This window comes from Ursus americanus, chromosome 2 (genome assembly GCF_024610735.1).
Source record: "Ursus americanus isolate L20-20 chromosome 2, mUrsAme1.1.p, whole genome shotgun sequence".
NCBI classification, from domain to species: Eukaryota; Metazoa; Chordata; class Mammalia; order Carnivora; family Ursidae; genus Ursus; species Ursus americanus.
The window spans coordinates 25956601-25974970 of NC_142128.1; the positions used below are offsets into that span (position 1 = coordinate 25956601).

The window sequence follows — 18370 nt, forward strand, 5'->3', positions numbered from 1 at the left end:
TCTTTGGAAGAATTCCAACGTTGCTATTTTTTCAGAATCTTGTTTTGGAGTCATTATTGCAATCAGTGCCCCCCACCCCCAAGAGAAAAAAAGACCAATTTTAAATACAATTACAGCACTGTCCCCCCACAACTGCAAAAATACATTCCAAGACCCCCAGTAAATGCCTGAAACTACAGACAGTACTGAACCTTATATATAGTTTTTTCCTATACACACATACCTCTGATAGTTTTATAACACATACTAAAAAATTAAAAGAATACTATAATAAGAGTTATGATAATGTGGTCTTTCAAAATACTGTACTGTACTCATTCTTCTCATGATGATGTAAAGTGATAAACTGCTCCATGAGATGTGACAGGCATTGCGACGTCGTGTTAGCCTGCTACTGACCTGCTCAGACGTCAGGAGAGGGGAGAATCCACTTCCGGACAGTAGCTGGTCCCTGGTAACTGAAATTGCATGGCAGTGGGGTGTGGGGGGCACAGCTACGGTATATACTTCCTAGATTTACTGTGAGCTTGGGGGTTGTTCTAGGCTGTGGTCATTTCTGCTGTCAGTAAATGGGCACCTCTGATCAAACCCAGCCTGTTGCATCAGGGTGAAGAAATACATTTTTAAGGCACGTGGCAAATTTTTCTTGGGTGTAACCTGTTAAACATAGTATGCTCTGAGAGGACCCAGGGCTAGAAGTTGGTGCCAGAACCCATGGTTTTTAAAAATCAGGAAAAGGTGCCTAAGAAGAATTTTTCATGGCAGAGGAGCAGAGGGGGACCTGGTTAGTGTAGCAAGCACAAGCTGAAGGTAAAGGACCCCATTTCTCCTGTAGGGTAGGAAGAGCTCTCCCCCGAAAACCACCGATATGCACAAAGAAAAGCTAGGTCTTTAGCCCAAAGAATTTGCCTGTGTTTGAAAAAGGCCTTTCAATTGGGGGAGAGTTGACTCTTCTGATACTCACTGGTTTGATAAACTAGTTTCCCTGAAAAAATTGGGGTTCTGATTCTGCCCTTTCCCCTGACGGCCAAGCGCCATCCACGTGTTAACTTCCCCAGAGTTCTGCAGCCCTGCATCCAGAAGGGTCCCCAGGTGGGTGGGACACACCAACACATGCTCCCTAGAGAGTGCGCTATGACGCACGGGGGACCTACTGCTAACCCTAAGGCTGGCCCGAACTTGACAGGGGCCACTGGAGGATGGAGTCCAGAAAAAAACCACTCTCTCCTGTACCCGCTTGAATATCCTGGGGATAATGGGAACCCAGAACACACATGTATGTCATACGTGTGTACGCCCACAGCTATACAATATTCTTGTGGTTTTCTGGTGGGGAAAGGGGTAAAAGACAATGGTGGTATTTCATAAAGCCCCGGAAATGAGTATGAATTAAACTTACCAGTCTGATCTTATTTTGTCTTCAAAGGATTTGATGGAGTGGGGATATAAGAGCGAAACCTAGGAATGGGAGAGTCCAGGGAAGGGAAGAGGTGGAAGTCTCGGGAAGGAAGGAAGGGGAAGGGTGGAAAGCCAATTACATATTGGCTGGAAATAGGCAGTCCAAAATCTGCCTTAGGTTTGGGAAAGGGGATTGAGGAGCAGGACGGCAGGAGAGTACGGGGCCTGCCAGGATGAAATCAGGAATGAGCCATCACGTTGTCTCTTGCCAGGTGGGAATAAAAAAACCCGAAATGCTGGCACTTCAAGCAGACACTTGGAGTAGTGAAGAGCAAGACCGAGGGGAGCATATGGAGGCAGAAACAAGTTCAGGCACCAGCTGACCCACAGAAAGAATGCCGGGAAAGGTCAGGCACCAGCTTTGACTCCTCAGGCACTGCCCCCTCCACCCCCTTCCCACAGGCCCCGACTACACAACAGGAATCAGGGTGAACACACTTCCAGAGATGAGCCTAGGCCTGAGCAACTAACCGTCTCGGCCGAGCCTGAGACAGGGCCTCTGGGACCATCTGTCACCCACATGTTTTGGGCTGAAGCTGCATAAAGAGGAAGTGGTGGTTGGCATAACCGGGGAAGAGAACCGGGTCGGTATGTAGATGGCACTAAATGGACGTTAGAATTAACGCCTCAGCTAACTGTATGGAGAATATGGAAAAACTGCTCTGAAAACATAAAATAGGCAACATCTGACACAGCCATGTATGTAATTTGCGGTTAAAAACACGGGTTCTAGAAGACTGCCTCGACCACATTTCGTAGCTACCACTCTAGGACAGTCTCCCTGTCCGTACAGTGGAAAGGAACAGCTGTTCCCATCTCACTGCTCTGTCGTGAGAATTAAGTGAAATGATAAACGCAGAGTCCTTAACACTACACGCCCGTAGCAAAGGCTGGAAAACAGAACCTCCACTGTGGTGGGACAAGAACCACAAGCCCCTTCTTACAAGGTAAGCGGAAAGGCCTTGGTTGAGGAGGGCAATGCGGTGGTTCAAAGTTCAGGCTGGGGGATTGGGGCAGCTACCCTGTTCTGTCACCAGAGGAAACGCAGGGCTGTGGAGAAACCTCTCTGAGCCTCAGTTTCCTTTTCTGTCCAATGAGAATCAACACAGCACTTGCGTCTCAGGCTGGTCATGGGCATGAAAAAAAAACTAAGATGTGCGAAGCACAGGCAGTTTATTCAGCACGTACTGATGAAGCACCTGCTGGGTGCCGGCCTCTGTTCCAGGTGGGGGGATGCTGGTGAGTGACACAGGGACCCCAGAGACAGGGAGGTCTCCGGGACTCCTGTCGCAAGCTCCCAGCCCCCCACGGAGCTTCCATTCTGGTGGGGGAGGCAAGCAACTGAAATTGAGCATTTCAGACAGTGACCACGTAGTACAGGAGCCAAAGCCCTGGACGGAGCACTCAGTGTCAGTCTGCACATAAACACATTACCCACATGAACGAGTTTCCTTTCCAGAATGGACCGATGTCCAACCACCCTGGAAACCCACGCATTCAGAGCAAGCGGCAGTGGGGGGTGGGCAGAGGGCACCTACCTCATCCTTGGCCAAGGTTTTCAGATGCTCCAGGATCTGAGCCATCACCGTCTCACACAGCTTGTTGTTTTCAGCCAGAAACTTGGAGTCTCCCCCATACAGGCTGTCGTTGGAGTCAACTGAAGGAACAGACCAGAGCAGTGAGCAAAATGTGGCCTAGCCATACAAAGGAATATTACGCAATCATAAAAAGGAAAGAAATTCTAATACGTGTTAAAACGTGGATGAATCCTGAAAGCTTTATATAAGTGAAATATGCCAGTCACAAAGGACAAATACTGCGTGATTCCTCTTCTGCGGGACACCAGAACAGGCAGGTGTGGAGAAGGAAGCGGAGTGGAGGTCACCGTGGGCTGGGGGAAGGGGGAGGGAATGGGGAGTCACTGTCTATTTGGTACAGAGTTTGTTGGGAGGATTAAAAAAACTTTGGAAATGGGTAGTGGTGATGGCTGCCCAACACTGTGAATATACTTGATGAAGCTGAACTATGCACTTAAAAACAGTTAAAATGGTAAACTTTATCACTATGTGTATGTTACAAATTTTTTAAAAATATAAAAAAGCCTTGGGGCGCCTGGGTGGCACAGCAGTTAAGCGTCTGCTTTCGGCTCAGAGCGTGATCCCGGTGTTATGGGATCGAGCCCCACATCAGGCTCCTCCGCTATGAGCCTGCTTCTTCCTCTCCCACTCCCCCTGCTTGTGTTCCCTCTCTCGCTGGCTGTCTCTATCTCTGTCAAATAAATAAATAAAATCTTAAAAAAAAATTATATATATATATATATATATATATGAGCCTTAGTACAAAAAGTCTGTATCTTTGACTTGGGGAAACCACTCCGAGGTATTTATTTTAAGAAAATAATCCAACAGGGACGGCCTGGGTGGCTCAGTTGGTTAAGTGTCCAACTCTTGGTTTTGGCTCAGGTTGTGATCTCAGGGTTGTGAGACTGAGCCCTGCATCCGGCTTCATGCTCAGTGGGAAGTCTGCTTAAGGATTTCTCTCCCTCTGCCCCTCCCCTCATGTGCACACACTCTGTCTCGCAAATAAGTAAGTCTTTAAAAAAATCAGAAAAATAAATGCTGTTATAGTATTAAATACATGGAGGACAATAAAAGTATATGATCTATAGTTATTAGTTACTACATACGACACTATACTATTGTCATACTATTAACATAATTACAAAATACTATTAATTTTTAAAAAGTGACGAAAGTATCCATAATAGAGCCCAGATACATGTACATCTATATGTCCTAATTTATAGCTGCTTAAGAACCAATTCTTTTTTTAAAGACTTTATTTATTTATGTGACAGAGAGAGACAGCCAGCGAGAGAGGGAACACAAGCAGGGGGAGTGGGAGAGGAAGAAGCAGGCTCCCAGCGGAGGAGCCTGATGTGGGGCTCGATCCCAGAACGCCGGGATCACGCCCTGAGCCGAAGGCAGATGCTTAATGACTTCGCTACCCAGGCGCCCCTAAGAACCAATTTTTTAAATTAAATTTCATTATTTCCTGTCATCGGTCTTGATAGTTCCAGAGAATGGGACAGGTATAAGCATGCAGTAATTAATTAACTGATAAAGTAATTTCAGATACGCCTTCTGTACATTCCTAGTTGCTATTTCAAGAAAAACAACTCTTCTTCTTGCTTTTTATTTTGAAAACTGGCAAGGCTGTCGGAAAGTAGGGAAAGCAGTACATTGAATACATACCTGCGCTCTCCACAACACACACAGACACACAGACACATAACGAGGTTCTCTGAGCCAGTTGTAAGCAGACCGCAGACGTGTTGCCTGAGACTAAGAACAACTGCTCCCCAGCAGTCTCCCTGCTCCCCAGCTTCTCGGTCCAAGGGTGACCTTTGACCCACTTCTGAATGGCCCGTTTATGGAACTGTGTCTCAACTACCGTCCACCATTCAGAGGATGACAGCTATTCTCTTAAAGAATAAAGACTGTGATGCTGGTAAAGGAATGTGATTCGGCCATTCACCACCACCTGAGTTTGCACGGCGGCAAAACTGCAGCTGGTGAAGGAATTTCTCACGTCTACTGCTGAGGACCAGAATAGTTCCTGGCATAAAGTCTCAGGCTTATTCCAGGCTGGAATCTACTCTTTCTGATGAGCTCAGCACTGGAAAAGATAGAAGGTCTAAGACTGCTCACGGCCAGCACACGCACGCACACACCTGGATGAAGGCCTGCTCTGCACCAGGTTCCAGGCTAGGAGCTGGGGACCCAGTGGGGGGCAAGGCTGATGTGGTCCCTGCCTCACAGAGCCCACAGACTATCAGATGCAGACCAGCAAAGAGGCAATCACAATAGCATGTGCTGAGTGTCAGAAGGGGGCGGTGCAAGGGGTGATGGGATCCTAAAATCTAGGCTTGGGCTGGAACTCTGGAATTAGCAAGATCAGTCTAAGCTCTACAGGTTAAATTCACTAGACGAGGTGGAAAAAGGGGACGGCGCAGGATGAGTTTTCCATGCTAACACTTGGTGGTGACGGAGGGAGGAAAGGGGAAACTTGGGAATTAGAAGGAAGTTGATCAGACCAGTGTGTGCAGTGGCCCTGCGAGTCCAGGCGCAGCTCTTACGAGGGAGATAAATGATATCCCTGGCAAGTGGCCACTAAGAATAGCCCACAATCCCTGCATCTGTCTGGCCCTGGGATCATGACCCTCAATGCCTCAAGGGCCTGGCAGGTGGCGTGGAGCAGCCGAGGGGCTACAGTGGCTTCACGTGGGGCATTCTGGGTTGTGGTCTTCCAGCCAGATTGACACTATCTGCATACGAAGGAAACATTCAGTACACAGGCAACCTTCCCTTCCACGTCAAACACGCCCACTCTCTCGCGGGCTTGCGTGAAAGCACTGGGGTTCTTGCTCTACGTGATTTCACAACGCCATCTTATTAATCGAGAAAGAAAGTAGCAAAGGCATCCTTCGTAAACGCAAAAAAGTTGTGACCCTAGTTCTTCAGAGTTTCTAATCTGTGTCAACACTAAAAGGCTGCCTAGAATAAGAAAGGGATGGGAAAGCAAAGCCTCCTTCGGCCCCCTGGGCCTCTCTCCTGCTAAGACAATTGTCAGGTCACAATTACACATCCAGAGTAAACACAGCTGGGCCAAGAAAAAAAGGGAAAAAACCCACCCATCCTTCCGTTTTCTCCTCTAAAAGCTAGACTCCTGCCTGTTAAACCTAGTCACGCCCCCTCTGCTAGCACTCCAGCTCCCAGTCGGCCTTGGCTGTAGAGTGTGGAGGGTTAAATGAATCCGCACTAGAAGAAGAGGGAGGAGAGGGCAGGAGATGGGAGAGGGCTTGCCCCTCTAACTGGGCCTGAGGTTTGCAGACCCACTTCCATGTCAGTGCCTGGTCCTCATAAGTCTCTACAGTTGAGAGCCCTCAATGTGCACGGGCAAAAAAGAGGAAATAAAAATGTCAACAAATAAAGGAAAAGGTGCTCAATCTCATTAGCCATCAAAGAAATGCAAATTACACTCATCAGAAGAGCCAAAATGGAAAAGAGTGGCCGCAGGAAGGGAACAAAGGGAACCCTCATTCATGCCTGGTGGGCTGTCAATTGGTACAACCATTTTGGAAGACTGTGAGACAGTATCGACCAGAGCTGAATACAAGCAAATCCCATGAGCCAGCAACTCCACCTGCAGGCACAGAGCCAACAGAAATGTACGCCAAGAACACGTCCGAGAACGTTCACGGCCAGAACCAGAACCACTGGAAACATGCAAATGTTCATCCATTAGGGAACGAATGAATTCAGGTACAGTCGCGGGATGGAATACGATACGGCAAGGCCAAAGGAGGAACTTCAGCTACACACAACCCAGAGCTCACACACAGAATATTGAGAAGCTAGACACCAAAGATGCTAAATGATTTCATGTACATCAAAGTAAAAACAGTATAAACTCACGTGCGATGCTAGAAGTCGGGAGAATGGTGAACCGTGGAGAGGAAAGTGATGGTGCTAATTGGAAGGGGGCACGATCTGGGTGGGGGTTACCTGGGTGTGTTCGCTGTGTGATGAGTCACTGAGCTTTACAGCCGACGGCATGTACGTAGTATGTGATACTTTAAAGCACTGATTTTCTGTCATCGAGGAGGCAGCATGATGCGTGCCCCACCGTTCTGGGTATAAATTCCACTTACATCACTAAATGGCCACAGGACCTTGAGTAAACCACAGGGTCTCTCCGAGTCTCCCCTTGCTCGAATGTAAAGTGGGGGCACAGACGCCTGTCTTACACTCTGCAATGCTGTAAGGAGTGTAGGAGGAAGATCCACGGAGTCTGGTGCGGTACCTGGCACACAGTAGGAGCTCAGGTCGTGGGAGCTGTCCTCCTCGACATCAACCAGCCTCCCTGAGTTACATCTTAACTATTAGCCCCCAAATCCCAGCTAGAGGAAGCCTCGGAGAGTCGTCGCAGAAGGCCCTCCCTTGGCACCGCAAATTTGCTTCCTGAAATTTCCAAATATATAGAGACAGCTGCTTAAACCCTCAAGTCTGTAATTACTGGCCAAAGCACTTTTAACAATAGGGCCATTTTCTGGGAAACCGATCAATGGAACTGAGGGTCCGACAAGCAGGTGGATGCTTGGGCGCTACGGGCAGAGGTCTGGAATTGGGACTGTCCTGTGTTATGTCCAGGATCTGAGAAGTCCACTTTCAAATTCCTAGCGGCAAATTCAAAATGGCTGGTAGCACATGGGGGAGCAAGGCCACCTCCTTCCTTCTGAGCATCTGAACTAGGGGTTCACGGAGTCTCAGCATCACTTGAAGAACTGGGTAAAGTCCCACCTGAGACCATGCTTAGGGGCAGGCCCGGGATGAAGCTCAGGCATGTATATACTTGACCACCTTTCTAGGTTATTCTGTAGTGCACCAAAGAGAGCACAGATCCAAAAGAGTGCTTCTCTAAACGTGTCTGATTATCGAAATCATTCTGGATGTTTGTTCTAGACAAAATTCTCAGGCCTCTTCTTGGGGGTCCTAATTGAGAAGGAGTAGGATGGGGCTCAGGAATCTACTCAGGGGATTCTTATTTGGGCACATTTAGCGAGGCCCTGGACTAGAAGTTCCTGGTGGGTAAAAAAAAAAAAAACTAGGGGATTAAGTAAAAGAAGACCAAAAAAAATTTCACTGGACTTTCATGAACTTCAAGCTCGGAGCAGCATGGGAGGAGGGCACCCCGCTACCTTTGTCTATGTGGTAGAGGTAGGTCTCCTGGCTCATGGCGGACAGGAGGTGCAGGACGCAGGTGTAGATGCGGATTTTATCGTCACTGCTGTCCTCCCAGGTGTAGTCCTGGATCACGTTGAGAAGCTCTCGAACAAGAAACAGGACCCCATGTTCGGGATGATCCTAGTGGAAAGACAAAAAAGGATAAATAATCCTAGATACGAAGCAAGAGGAAGGGAAAAAAAAACCCAAAAACCACGAAGACAGACACGCAGGTCCCTCCCGTTCGCAGCTGTAGAAGAATTACGCCTTCGCAGAGGCGAGCCCACTCCTGAGCCTGGTTCAGTAACTCAGAGAAAACGGACAGACTGGTGGTAACCCCACTGATCACCATGCTCCAGGCTGCGGAGACAAGCTTTGAGAGCCTCCTCGGGTCCAAGGAATGAGGAGGCACAGTTACCTGTCAGCTTAAGGGCCTGTTTCCAAAATTACAGTCTTGTTCTCCTATGTGTGTAGCTGTAAAAAGCCCCGCTCCTCCAACTACAAAAGCAAGATTGCAGGTCTTGTAGCAGATGCAAGAGCGGAAGCCACCTCCTTCGGGTAAACCCCCCCTCCCCCCCAATGATCCCTGTCACCACCAAAGGCACCAGCTTTAAATATAGCATTGCTCTTTAGGGCGTTCAGTGACATTAACAGCTAAATTGAGGACTCTCTCTTGGGAGAGGAAAAACCCAAGAGACACTCTGAGTTCAGAATGGTGTTTCTCAGATGCTGAAATGAACCGAAAGAGAGTCCTGGATGCCACAAAGCTGGCAGCTCGCTTCCCTTCTGACAGGCTACCTGCAATTCTGGGGCTCTCCTCCTGAACACACCCCACAGACCCCTACTGCCAGGAGGGAGTGCCACCATCGCCTTGCTGACCTGGTGGCCACACCTGTATGGCTCCTGGGACCAGCTAGACCCCTCCGAGTCTTGCCAGTCCACCGTGGCCTTGGTACAAGAACAAAGCCATTGCCAAACCACGGCCCAGTGAGCGTGGGGGAATAAATACCCCAAACTTGTTCCCCTCCTGCCTTCCAGTCTGTGGTCAGCCAACAAGTTGGCGAGCAGAAGGAAGCCCAGGTGATGCCAACCCCAGGGGCCAGTCTCCCACACAGATCTCGATGGAAGGGCAGAGGACGCTATGGCCAGCAGCTCGTGTGCCAAGGAGGTCTGGGCCCCCGGCCCTACTGTTCCCTTGGCCTGAAATCTTCATCGGCAAGACCTGGCCAGACCGGCTCCTCGGCAGTCCCTAGATCCCATCTTACCTGCGGGCTCCTCATGGAGGCCTTCCCTGGTCATCCATCCAGAGCCTTCCACACCCCCTCCTCCAGTCTCTGGCACAAATCGTCCTTTTTTCAGAGCAGTTCTGAAGTGACTTATTTATTCCTTCAGGGAACTGCCTGACAGTATCTCTTGGTTTCCATTTCTCTCTCTCTCATCCTAGCCTATAACCCCCAGGAGGACAAGTACTTGGTCCATCGTAGTTGCCAGTCCACAGCCAGGACTGCCCAGGGAACACAGTGTGAACGGCGCACTGTCCCTGGTTCTAGGGCAGTACTGGGCACATGGCAAGCACTCAGCAAATAGTGCGGAATGGATGACAGTTGGAACCCTTCAACGTGCCAGGCACTAAGGTGGCTACAAAGACAAATAACAATCGCTAACTCTTACGGTCACTATGGTAGCTTTCCTGCGTTGCAGAAAGATACTGTCACGACCAGCCCCTCATTTCACAGACGGCAGATGAGCCCTGGAGAGGTTAACCGGCCCCGTGTCACACTGCTGGGACACGGAGGAACCAGTCAGCCAGACTGCCTCTCAGACCAGATGGAGCTGGCTAACTGGGGGAAGCCCCACACGCAAGCCAGCCGTTTGGGACACCGGCATGGAGTATGAGAAATGCTGTAACCAAGACGGTGGGAAATCACCACCACCGACTCCAGTGGGTGTAGATACAGGGGCAACACTTTCAATGGGGAGAAGGAGGGTGGAGGGGGGTGGGAGGTGTGGTACAGCTGTTAACAGCTACAGGAATTGCTGCCTGGCTATCGGCAAGAGAGAGGACGCATGATGCACTTAAGTCTGAATGCCTCAGACTAGAGGGAGCAGAACTGCCTGCGCTGGGCTCTGCCGTCCGTTTACAGGTGCTCTCAGCGGGCAACTTACCACTGCCTTCCTTTGCTAACAGCTGTCTCTAACTGGGCTATTTTGTTCTGCTATGTGGATGTTCAAAAATATTTTTTATTTAAGGATCTGCCTTGGAAAGAAACAACAATCTGAATGTGCCAGTAACAATTTCAACACCGCTGTTGGAACTATAGTGGGAGTCCATTCAGCACACCTTCGCCGAGGTGGGAGAACGGGTCACGGAGACATCAAGGTCTGTAGGAAGCCATTTCTGTGAGCTGTTTGCTCCTAACTGAAGAGATGAGATTATTTCCAACCTTCTGTACCAGGAAAAATTTTTCCATATGATAGCCATGCTTCAGGGGTTGTGACTTTTTTTTTTTTAACTGTACTTGGATGCTTCAGTGCCAGCAACTGAAGCAAGGCAAACACAGACTTAAAAAAAAAAAAAAAAAAAAAGAAGGGGTGCCTGGGTGGTTGTTTAGTGGCCGGCTCTTGATTTCGGCTCAGGTCATGATCTCAGGGTCCTGGGATGGAGCCCTGTGTCCTGATCTGCACTCAGGGCGGGAGTCGGCTTCAGGATTGGCTCTTCCTCTCCCACTCCCCCACCCCCTAAAATAAATAAATCTTTAAAAAAAATTAGAAGAACAAAAGGTCCTGGATTCAGCTGGCAATGTGAGCAGGGCAAGGCTCCCCCCGGCATCCCCGCTGAGGCGGCCTCCCTGACAGAGCAAGCCGGTGCTCAGGGGGCAGCCCCCGAGGGGCACCTGGGAGGGACACTCTCTCACATATGGACAGACGGGACCTGGCTTCCACCGTTCACAATATCCCTTTGGGTCCCTGGTTCTGGTCTGCAGGAATCCCTCTATTAAATGTCATTCCTTGGCAGAGAAAAGAATACCCTAGAAACTTCGGTCTTGGCCACTTCCTAGCCGGTGACCCTGGGTAAGTCACTTCACCTCTCTGTGTCAGGGTCGGCTTCCGTGAAATGCGGATAGTAGCAGGCTTGTTTGGAGTATGTGTGAACTGCCAGCTGGCTCACTGTAAGGGGTATGTAAGTTGATGATAAATAATAAAAGTCCTTTAGAAAAGGAGCCAGAACACGGGATGGGATGGGGCATGGTGCTGGGAGGAGGAGCCGGACAGGAAAGAGGGACACTGGGGAAAATGAAGTGGGAGGGCAGGGACAGATCGGCATGGGAATGCGAGGCTGTCAGGAACGAGCTCACTGTCTGCAGAGCTACGTGGCTCTGCAGGAGGCAACCCCTGTCTCACCAGCTCACATTCCCGGTGTCCCTCAGCACCGCCATACACGAGTCACCGAGGCTCTCTTCTGGTCCGTCCGATGCACAGTGTGCCTTTCCACCTGCAGGCCTTTACCCAAGTGCCCCCTCTGCCTAGAATGCCTTCTGTCCCCCGCTGCCCTTCATTACCAGTTTTCCTGTGGATCTCAGCTCTAGCGGCACTTGCTCGGGAAACTTCCTGACTCTCTTCCCTTTCCCTTCAAATGTGGGCTCTCAGAAGTCCCTGTATTTCTTTGTGGGACTTCATGCAATTGTAATTAAGTATGTATTTCTTTGTTTAGTGTCTGTCTTCCTGAGTGGAGGACACACTTCTCTGGTTCATTCCTGAATTCCCAGATCAACAAATATTTATAGAGTAGAGGGAATGAATGAAGCTCAGCACTTGGACACCATGTCATGCTGATGACTAGACCTCTTCACAAGGGTAAGGAGTAGGAAAAGACATCTCCCTGCTGTGTCCTAGGTGATCAGTGCCAGAAAACTGATGGTAGTGACATTTCCATTGCATATAATGTCAACCGAATCAAAATTAGGCCTCTGAAGTGGTAACGCTGAACCTGTTCGATGAGGTCTACGTGGCCTAACAAATGTAAGAGAAATGCATTAGCTCAGTTATACGGAGAAGTCTATCTGCAGCCCACCAAGAGGCTGACCGCGGCCAACACCAACGCAGCATCCTTCCAGATGCTCCCAAACCGGCACTGTCTGCCGGGGCGAGGGCTGGCCTGGGGAAATGTTTGTTTCTGCATTTCTAAGTATGAAATATGACGTGGGCCAAGTAGTTTATTTAATCTAAAATCACTTCAATTTTTTTCTCAACAAATAAAATGAATCGAGGCCTTTTAAAAGCCTTGTACACAGCTGGCAGGGATGTAAACGGATGCGGCCATTGTGGAAAACAGTATGGAGGTTCCTCAAAAAATTAATAACAGAGCTGCCCTAGGATCGGGCACGGCCACCTCCAGGTACTTATCCAGAGAGCTGAGATCAGGATCTCAAGGACAGACCAGTATTCGCATGCTCACGGCGGCACTATTCCCAGCAGCCAAGATGTGGGAAGAACCTAAATGCCCATCGATGGATGGATGAAGAAAGTGTGATATACAACAGATTAATATTCAGCCTTGAAAAGGAAGGAAATGTTGTCAAATATGACAACATGGATGAACCTTGGAGGCTACTAAGCTGAGTGAAATAAGCCAATCACAGAAAGACAAATACTGCATGATTCTGCTTTCCGAAGGCCGTCTGAAACAGTTGTGTTCACAGGATCCAAGGGTAGGATGGTGGCTGCCAGGGGCTGGGGGGAGGGGGGAAATGGGGAGTTACTCATCACAGGGCGTCAAGGTCCAATCAAGCAAGAGGAATAAATTCTAGAGATCTGTATGATACTGAGCCTGGCGTCAGTAACACCGTATCATACACTGAAATATGTTAAGAGGGTAGATCTCGTTTTATGTGTCCTTACAACAATAAAGTTATATGAGAAACATTAAACACTAATGATCTGAACCAGGTAAAACATGGGAGCTGTGTCCACGCTAAACCGCCTCACAACAGCTGGCCCGGGAGACCCCTCATCACCCAGCCTCGGCTGCTCAGACTGAACGTCTGGTGCCTCTGAGCCCGCCAGCCCTTAGCTGTATCCCACGGCGGGCATGGGCGGTCTCGAGCAGATAAAGTGCACTGTAAACATTTCAGGCTCAGATGGTGCAGAGACAGGCTCCAGATCAGCACAGACCTGGGTTCAAATCCTGCCGCTGCTGCTCGCTGGCTGGGCGACCTCAGGCAAGCTGCATGGGCCCTCCAGCTCCGGGGTGCCTTAAGTGGAAAAGGTGCAACGACTTCTCCCTTGCAAGGCTTGGGGGAGGAGCCGAGGGACTGGATGATGATGAAGGACTTCACAGCACAGGGCACTGGGTAAGCGGTCACACTGGGGCCAGTCTTCATCTCATTATCTTTACTAAACCCCAGCAATCGCATGCACACTGATACCGGGAACAAGAAAATCTGCTGAGACCAGGGGCACGTTCCCGTGGATGCCTAAGGGGCCAGCAGGCAACAGAAATGATTTCAGTGGGTCTGGAGGTGCCCACGGGAATTGCAAAGAGGGCACATGCCCCTTTCCCCCCCAAAACGGGGCAGCTGTTCCCAAGCTGTGGCCAATTGGCCAGGTCGGAGAATATGGGCCCCACATGGCAGGATCTGATTTTTCAAGAGGAGCCGAAAATCTGGGTTTTTCTGTGATCTACCGATTTTTAAATGTGGGTAATTCATTCCAAATGTTTTCCATCATTATGTGGCCAAAAAAGTCTATGGGCCAGATTCCACCCACTGGTCATCAGTGCACAACCCCAGGGACAGAGCTTCTGGGTCCCAAAGCACTTTCAGATCAGTGGTTTCATTCAACCTTATACCAGCCCTGCCAGGTGGGCATTCTGATGACATTTTAGAAAGGTGACCGTTGAGGCTCTGAAGAGTTAGAAAACTTTCCCAAAGCCACAAGCCTGCTGAGTCCGACTGCACTCAAGTTTCTGACTCCAAGCACAAGGCTTTTGTCAAAGCTCCAGTGATTTTTAACATGAAGAAAAGCCCATGTGCAGAAGGAATATGCATCCCACTTAACCTGTGAACAACGACATTAATCAGCTGGCTCCTTAGACTCTCTGATTCAAGTGGTCCCCTCACTTGACGACTAGACTATCCAAAAAAAGAGGAACTAATTATATAAAGGACTAAGAAGGTGATCTGAAAACACAGAGGTCAAGCAGTGAGCTCTGCCTCCTGACCACGCCACCCTGTCTCCAGAGAACTTGGGATCTCAACTCGGACACTTGGTAGCGAAGTCACTTTTTGTCCCCTCTGCTCCTCCGAGAGACCAATTCACATGCTGGACAAGTCACCCATTCAAAATGCACACTTCGGTGATGGTTAGTATATTCACAGAGACGTACAACTATCAACACGATCAGTTTTAGAACATTTGCGTCACCCCCAAAAGAAACCCTGTACTCATGAGAGCAGAGTTACTTCCTGGCCTGAGTCCACAGGGATGTTTCTCAAAGTGTGGTCCTAAGACCACCCACCCCTGACTTACTCAGGAGGCTTTCAAAAATGCTGATTCAGAGCCAATCCCAGCCTCTTGAGTGAGCCTCTCCGTCCCAAGAATCTGTATTTTAACAAGGATTCCTGATTCCTACAGACACCTGGCTCTACCAGGAGCCAGTCTTGTTTTGTGGCTGGCCTGTCACAACCTGGTGAAGGCTATGGGCTCCTCAGGATACGATTTTTAATGCAGAAAATAAAACACATACGGCTACAAAGGAAACCAATTATGCTAAAATATACTTGTCAAAATATTTTTTCAATGTATTTGTTGTATCGTGTTCTATTACTACTTGGTGAATGCATTTAATCAGACATCTTCTGAAATATTTCACACCTGAAATGTGATATGAACATATGGCTCATTTCTTTGGTGACAAAGTCCCAGCTATGAGACTACTGCTGTGGCTTGTTGCCTATAGCTCACAGTGGAGCAAAGGGCTAAGTTCATTCACTGAGATTTGTAAAAATTAAGATTTTGTTTTTCTCATCTAAAGTCATGGTTGCCCCTGCCAGACCCTCAGAGGGTATGCAGAGCCCGCGGTAAGAACCCCTGCTAGAGCGAGGGTCCCGGTGCTGGGTCTGGAGAGGGGCCTGTTTATCAATACGTTCCACAAGAAACCCCAGCATCCTTCCAACAATGTCCCCTTTGACCTCAGCTGCCTTGTTTTGGTTTCTAGTACTTGCCACCAAAAGAACATCACCATCACCTTTTACAGGGCTGAGTATGTGCCAACTGTTGTAATCACGTATGTATATTCACTCCCTTAATCCTCCCAACAACCCAGAGATACAGACACTATTATTATTCCCATTTTATAGGTGAGAAAACTATAGCCCAGTCATGTGACATGACTGCCCAAGCCTGCAGAGCTGGAAGGAGGGGGAGCCGAGATTCTACCCGAGGCATCTCGGTCCCAAGACCTGAGCCCTTAACCAGTAAATGGCACCACCTTGACCATATGGACAACCTAACTAATACACCCAGGACACAAAACGAATGGAAAATATGTTGAGTGATTTAGCAGCACCTGGCTGGCTTGGTCAACAGAGCATGTGACTATTGGTCTTGGGATCATGAGTTCGAGCCCTGAGTTGGGGAAGAGAGGACTTAATAAATAAAAGTTAAAAAAAAGAAAGAAAACACACTGAGTAATTTACATCTGACTTGAAAACCAACACACAGAGATACAGATAGAACACCCCTGCACTTTTAAGGCTAAGAATGTATACAAGGCAGATCAAAGACGTACATCACCTATGGCTCTTCTGGCGAAACGTACCGGAACTATTAATAAAGTAGAAAAGAAATTGCAGAGGAATTCTAGAAGGAATGATTCCGACGGTCGCATCTTTCCATCGATATTAATCATCTTTGGAACTTCTGGAATGAGGCTTATAGCGGCTTTGAAAAAGGCATCAGCTGCAAGACAAAAGAAAAGTCCACATAGGAGAACTCTGAAAAATTCAGTTTCCGTTTTCTTCTTCACTGGGCCTGCAGGGCCGCCTGAGAGTTCCGTCGAAGTCAGGCCACGCCGAGGGCCCCCCACAGTGGGCAGGTCCTGCAAGAGGGTTTCTGCAACCTTAACCGGCTTACAGAACATTGAGTTGAGAGGGCACTGCTGTTGCCTCCCATCCCCCTCTCTTCCCTCCTGCCTTCACCGAGCAACTCAGCTCAAAGAACCGCAAACTGGCTTTAATAACTAAGTGAAATAGGTAAGTGGCAAATTTTTACAAAAACCCAAGAAATCACAGCTGCGGGGACTGAGGGCTCAACCTGGATGGGTTCCCAGAACCCTCCTGTGCCCTGCGTGTGGCAGCCCAGTCACCGGGCCCACAGACAGGAACCAAGGTCTCTGTGGAAGGACGAGTGCCTGGTCCTACATCAGTGTCCCGGGTACACTGAGGTTCATCCTGGAAGCAGAGTGGGGCGTAAACTCCGGTCTGTCTGCGTCTACTCCAGCGCACCCTGTAGTTGTTAAATAACTGAAACATCTGAAGGAATCCAAACGTGCACACGCATGCACACACCTGCACACACACGTGCACACGCATGCACACACGTGCGCACACACACGTGCACATACACAGCTTTAGAGACCTCTGATGAGGTGAATCATTCCAGAGAATCACTTGGGAGATGAAGATATTTTCAAAAATATTTAGTATTCTGTAAAACAAGAAGACCTCAAAGGTGAGAGAAAGCAAGGCAAGGGGAGAAGAAGAGGAAGAAGGCGATGGAAAGAGGAGGAGCTGGGAGGGAAGCAGCAATAGGAGGGCAGAGACAGGAAGGAATGGATGGGGAGAGGAGGAAGGACTGGAGGTGGGGGCTGAGAGGGAGATGGAAAGAGTTCTTTCTAGAACTGCCAAAGTATTCACCATGAGAAAAAGTCTCAAGGTCAAAACAGACAAAACAATGACCTGACAAGTGAAATCTTAAACTACCCAACAAGATCAAATGTTTGCATGGTCCAAATAAATATACTTCTACACCAAAACGACTTCCAGTGATGCGGAGAGGACACGGCACTGGCACACAGCATCCTGAGCTCCCCCAGAACCCCACCCAGCCCCCCAGAGGGGCACAGGCAACAACAAATGCCTGCCCTCCGGGAACAAAGGCCTGCACTTAATGAGAAGAGTATGTGTCTGCAGCTGGGCGGGGGGCGGGGGGGGTGTCTTCTCTTCCTTCTTCAAAGTAAAGGAAAAAAAAAAAAAAGACAACAAAAACCACATTAAGGAAAGGCAGCTCTCACTCTCCAGAAACTTCCTTCCCAGGCTGTCTCTCCCAAGCTGAACTCACACCCCTACCACATTCACCAAGCCATAAACAGGCACCACTAGCACAGAGAAAAGGGGGCGAGAATCGACATCGGTGTGAGACCAATGTGATCACATTACTTAACACCTACTTACTCGGAGCCTGTTGTGTCCTTTGGTGTGTGGGGGGGAGGGGGGTGGTGGGGGACACAAAGCAGCCAATGTCTATCTGGTCGGACAGAAAGAGATTAGATACAGGGCCTCTGGGAAAAGACACCTGACACAGACTCCGGTAGACAGAGGCAGAAGCTGCAGGGTCTCCTGTCTCAGGCTACAGACAGTAGTAAAAGGCAGTGTTCGAGGGAACCATGGAGACTCCAAGGCCCTGTCCCAAAGTAGTTTGACTGTCCTCAGCAGTCCTATGGGGAAGGCACAATGATTCCCATGCCCGCATGATTAAACGGGTTCAGAAAGTAAGCGGCCAGGTTCAAGTAGCCCAGGGACGGTCAAGGCCATCACCCACGCTGAGCAATACAATTGAACACATTAAAAAAAAAAACAAAAACAAAACATACGCCTGCAAATCATAGATCTGATAAGGGGTTTATATCTGGAATATATGAAGACATTCTCCAACAACAGCACAAGTAACCTGATTAACAATGGGCAAAGGACCTGAATAGACATTTCTCCAAAGAAAACACACAAATGGTCAACAGCACATGGAAGGATGCCCAACGTCAATAATCACTAGAACAATGCAAATCAAAACCACAGTGAGATTTCATCCCTGGGAGATAACATCAGGATGGGCACCATGAAAAAATCAGT

The 18370-nt window shown here is 48.8% G+C and overlaps 1 protein-coding gene across 1 annotated transcript in view; it reads right to left on the reverse strand.

Annotated features, from left to right (window-relative positions):
* The window catches only part of VPS35L (VPS35 endosomal protein sorting factor like), a 110015-nt gene that overhangs the window by 3939 nt on the left and 87706 nt on the right, over positions 1-18370 (reverse strand). Inside the window, exons 27-29 of the mRNA XM_045770928.2 lie at positions 16063-16202; positions 8219-8384; positions 2997-3115 (exon numbers count right to left, since the gene is read on the reverse strand). Coding sequence (XP_045626884.2) covers positions 2997-3115; positions 8219-8384; positions 16063-16202 — 425 coding nt within the window. The remainder of the gene's footprint in view (positions 1-2996; positions 3116-8218; positions 8385-16062; positions 16203-18370) is intronic.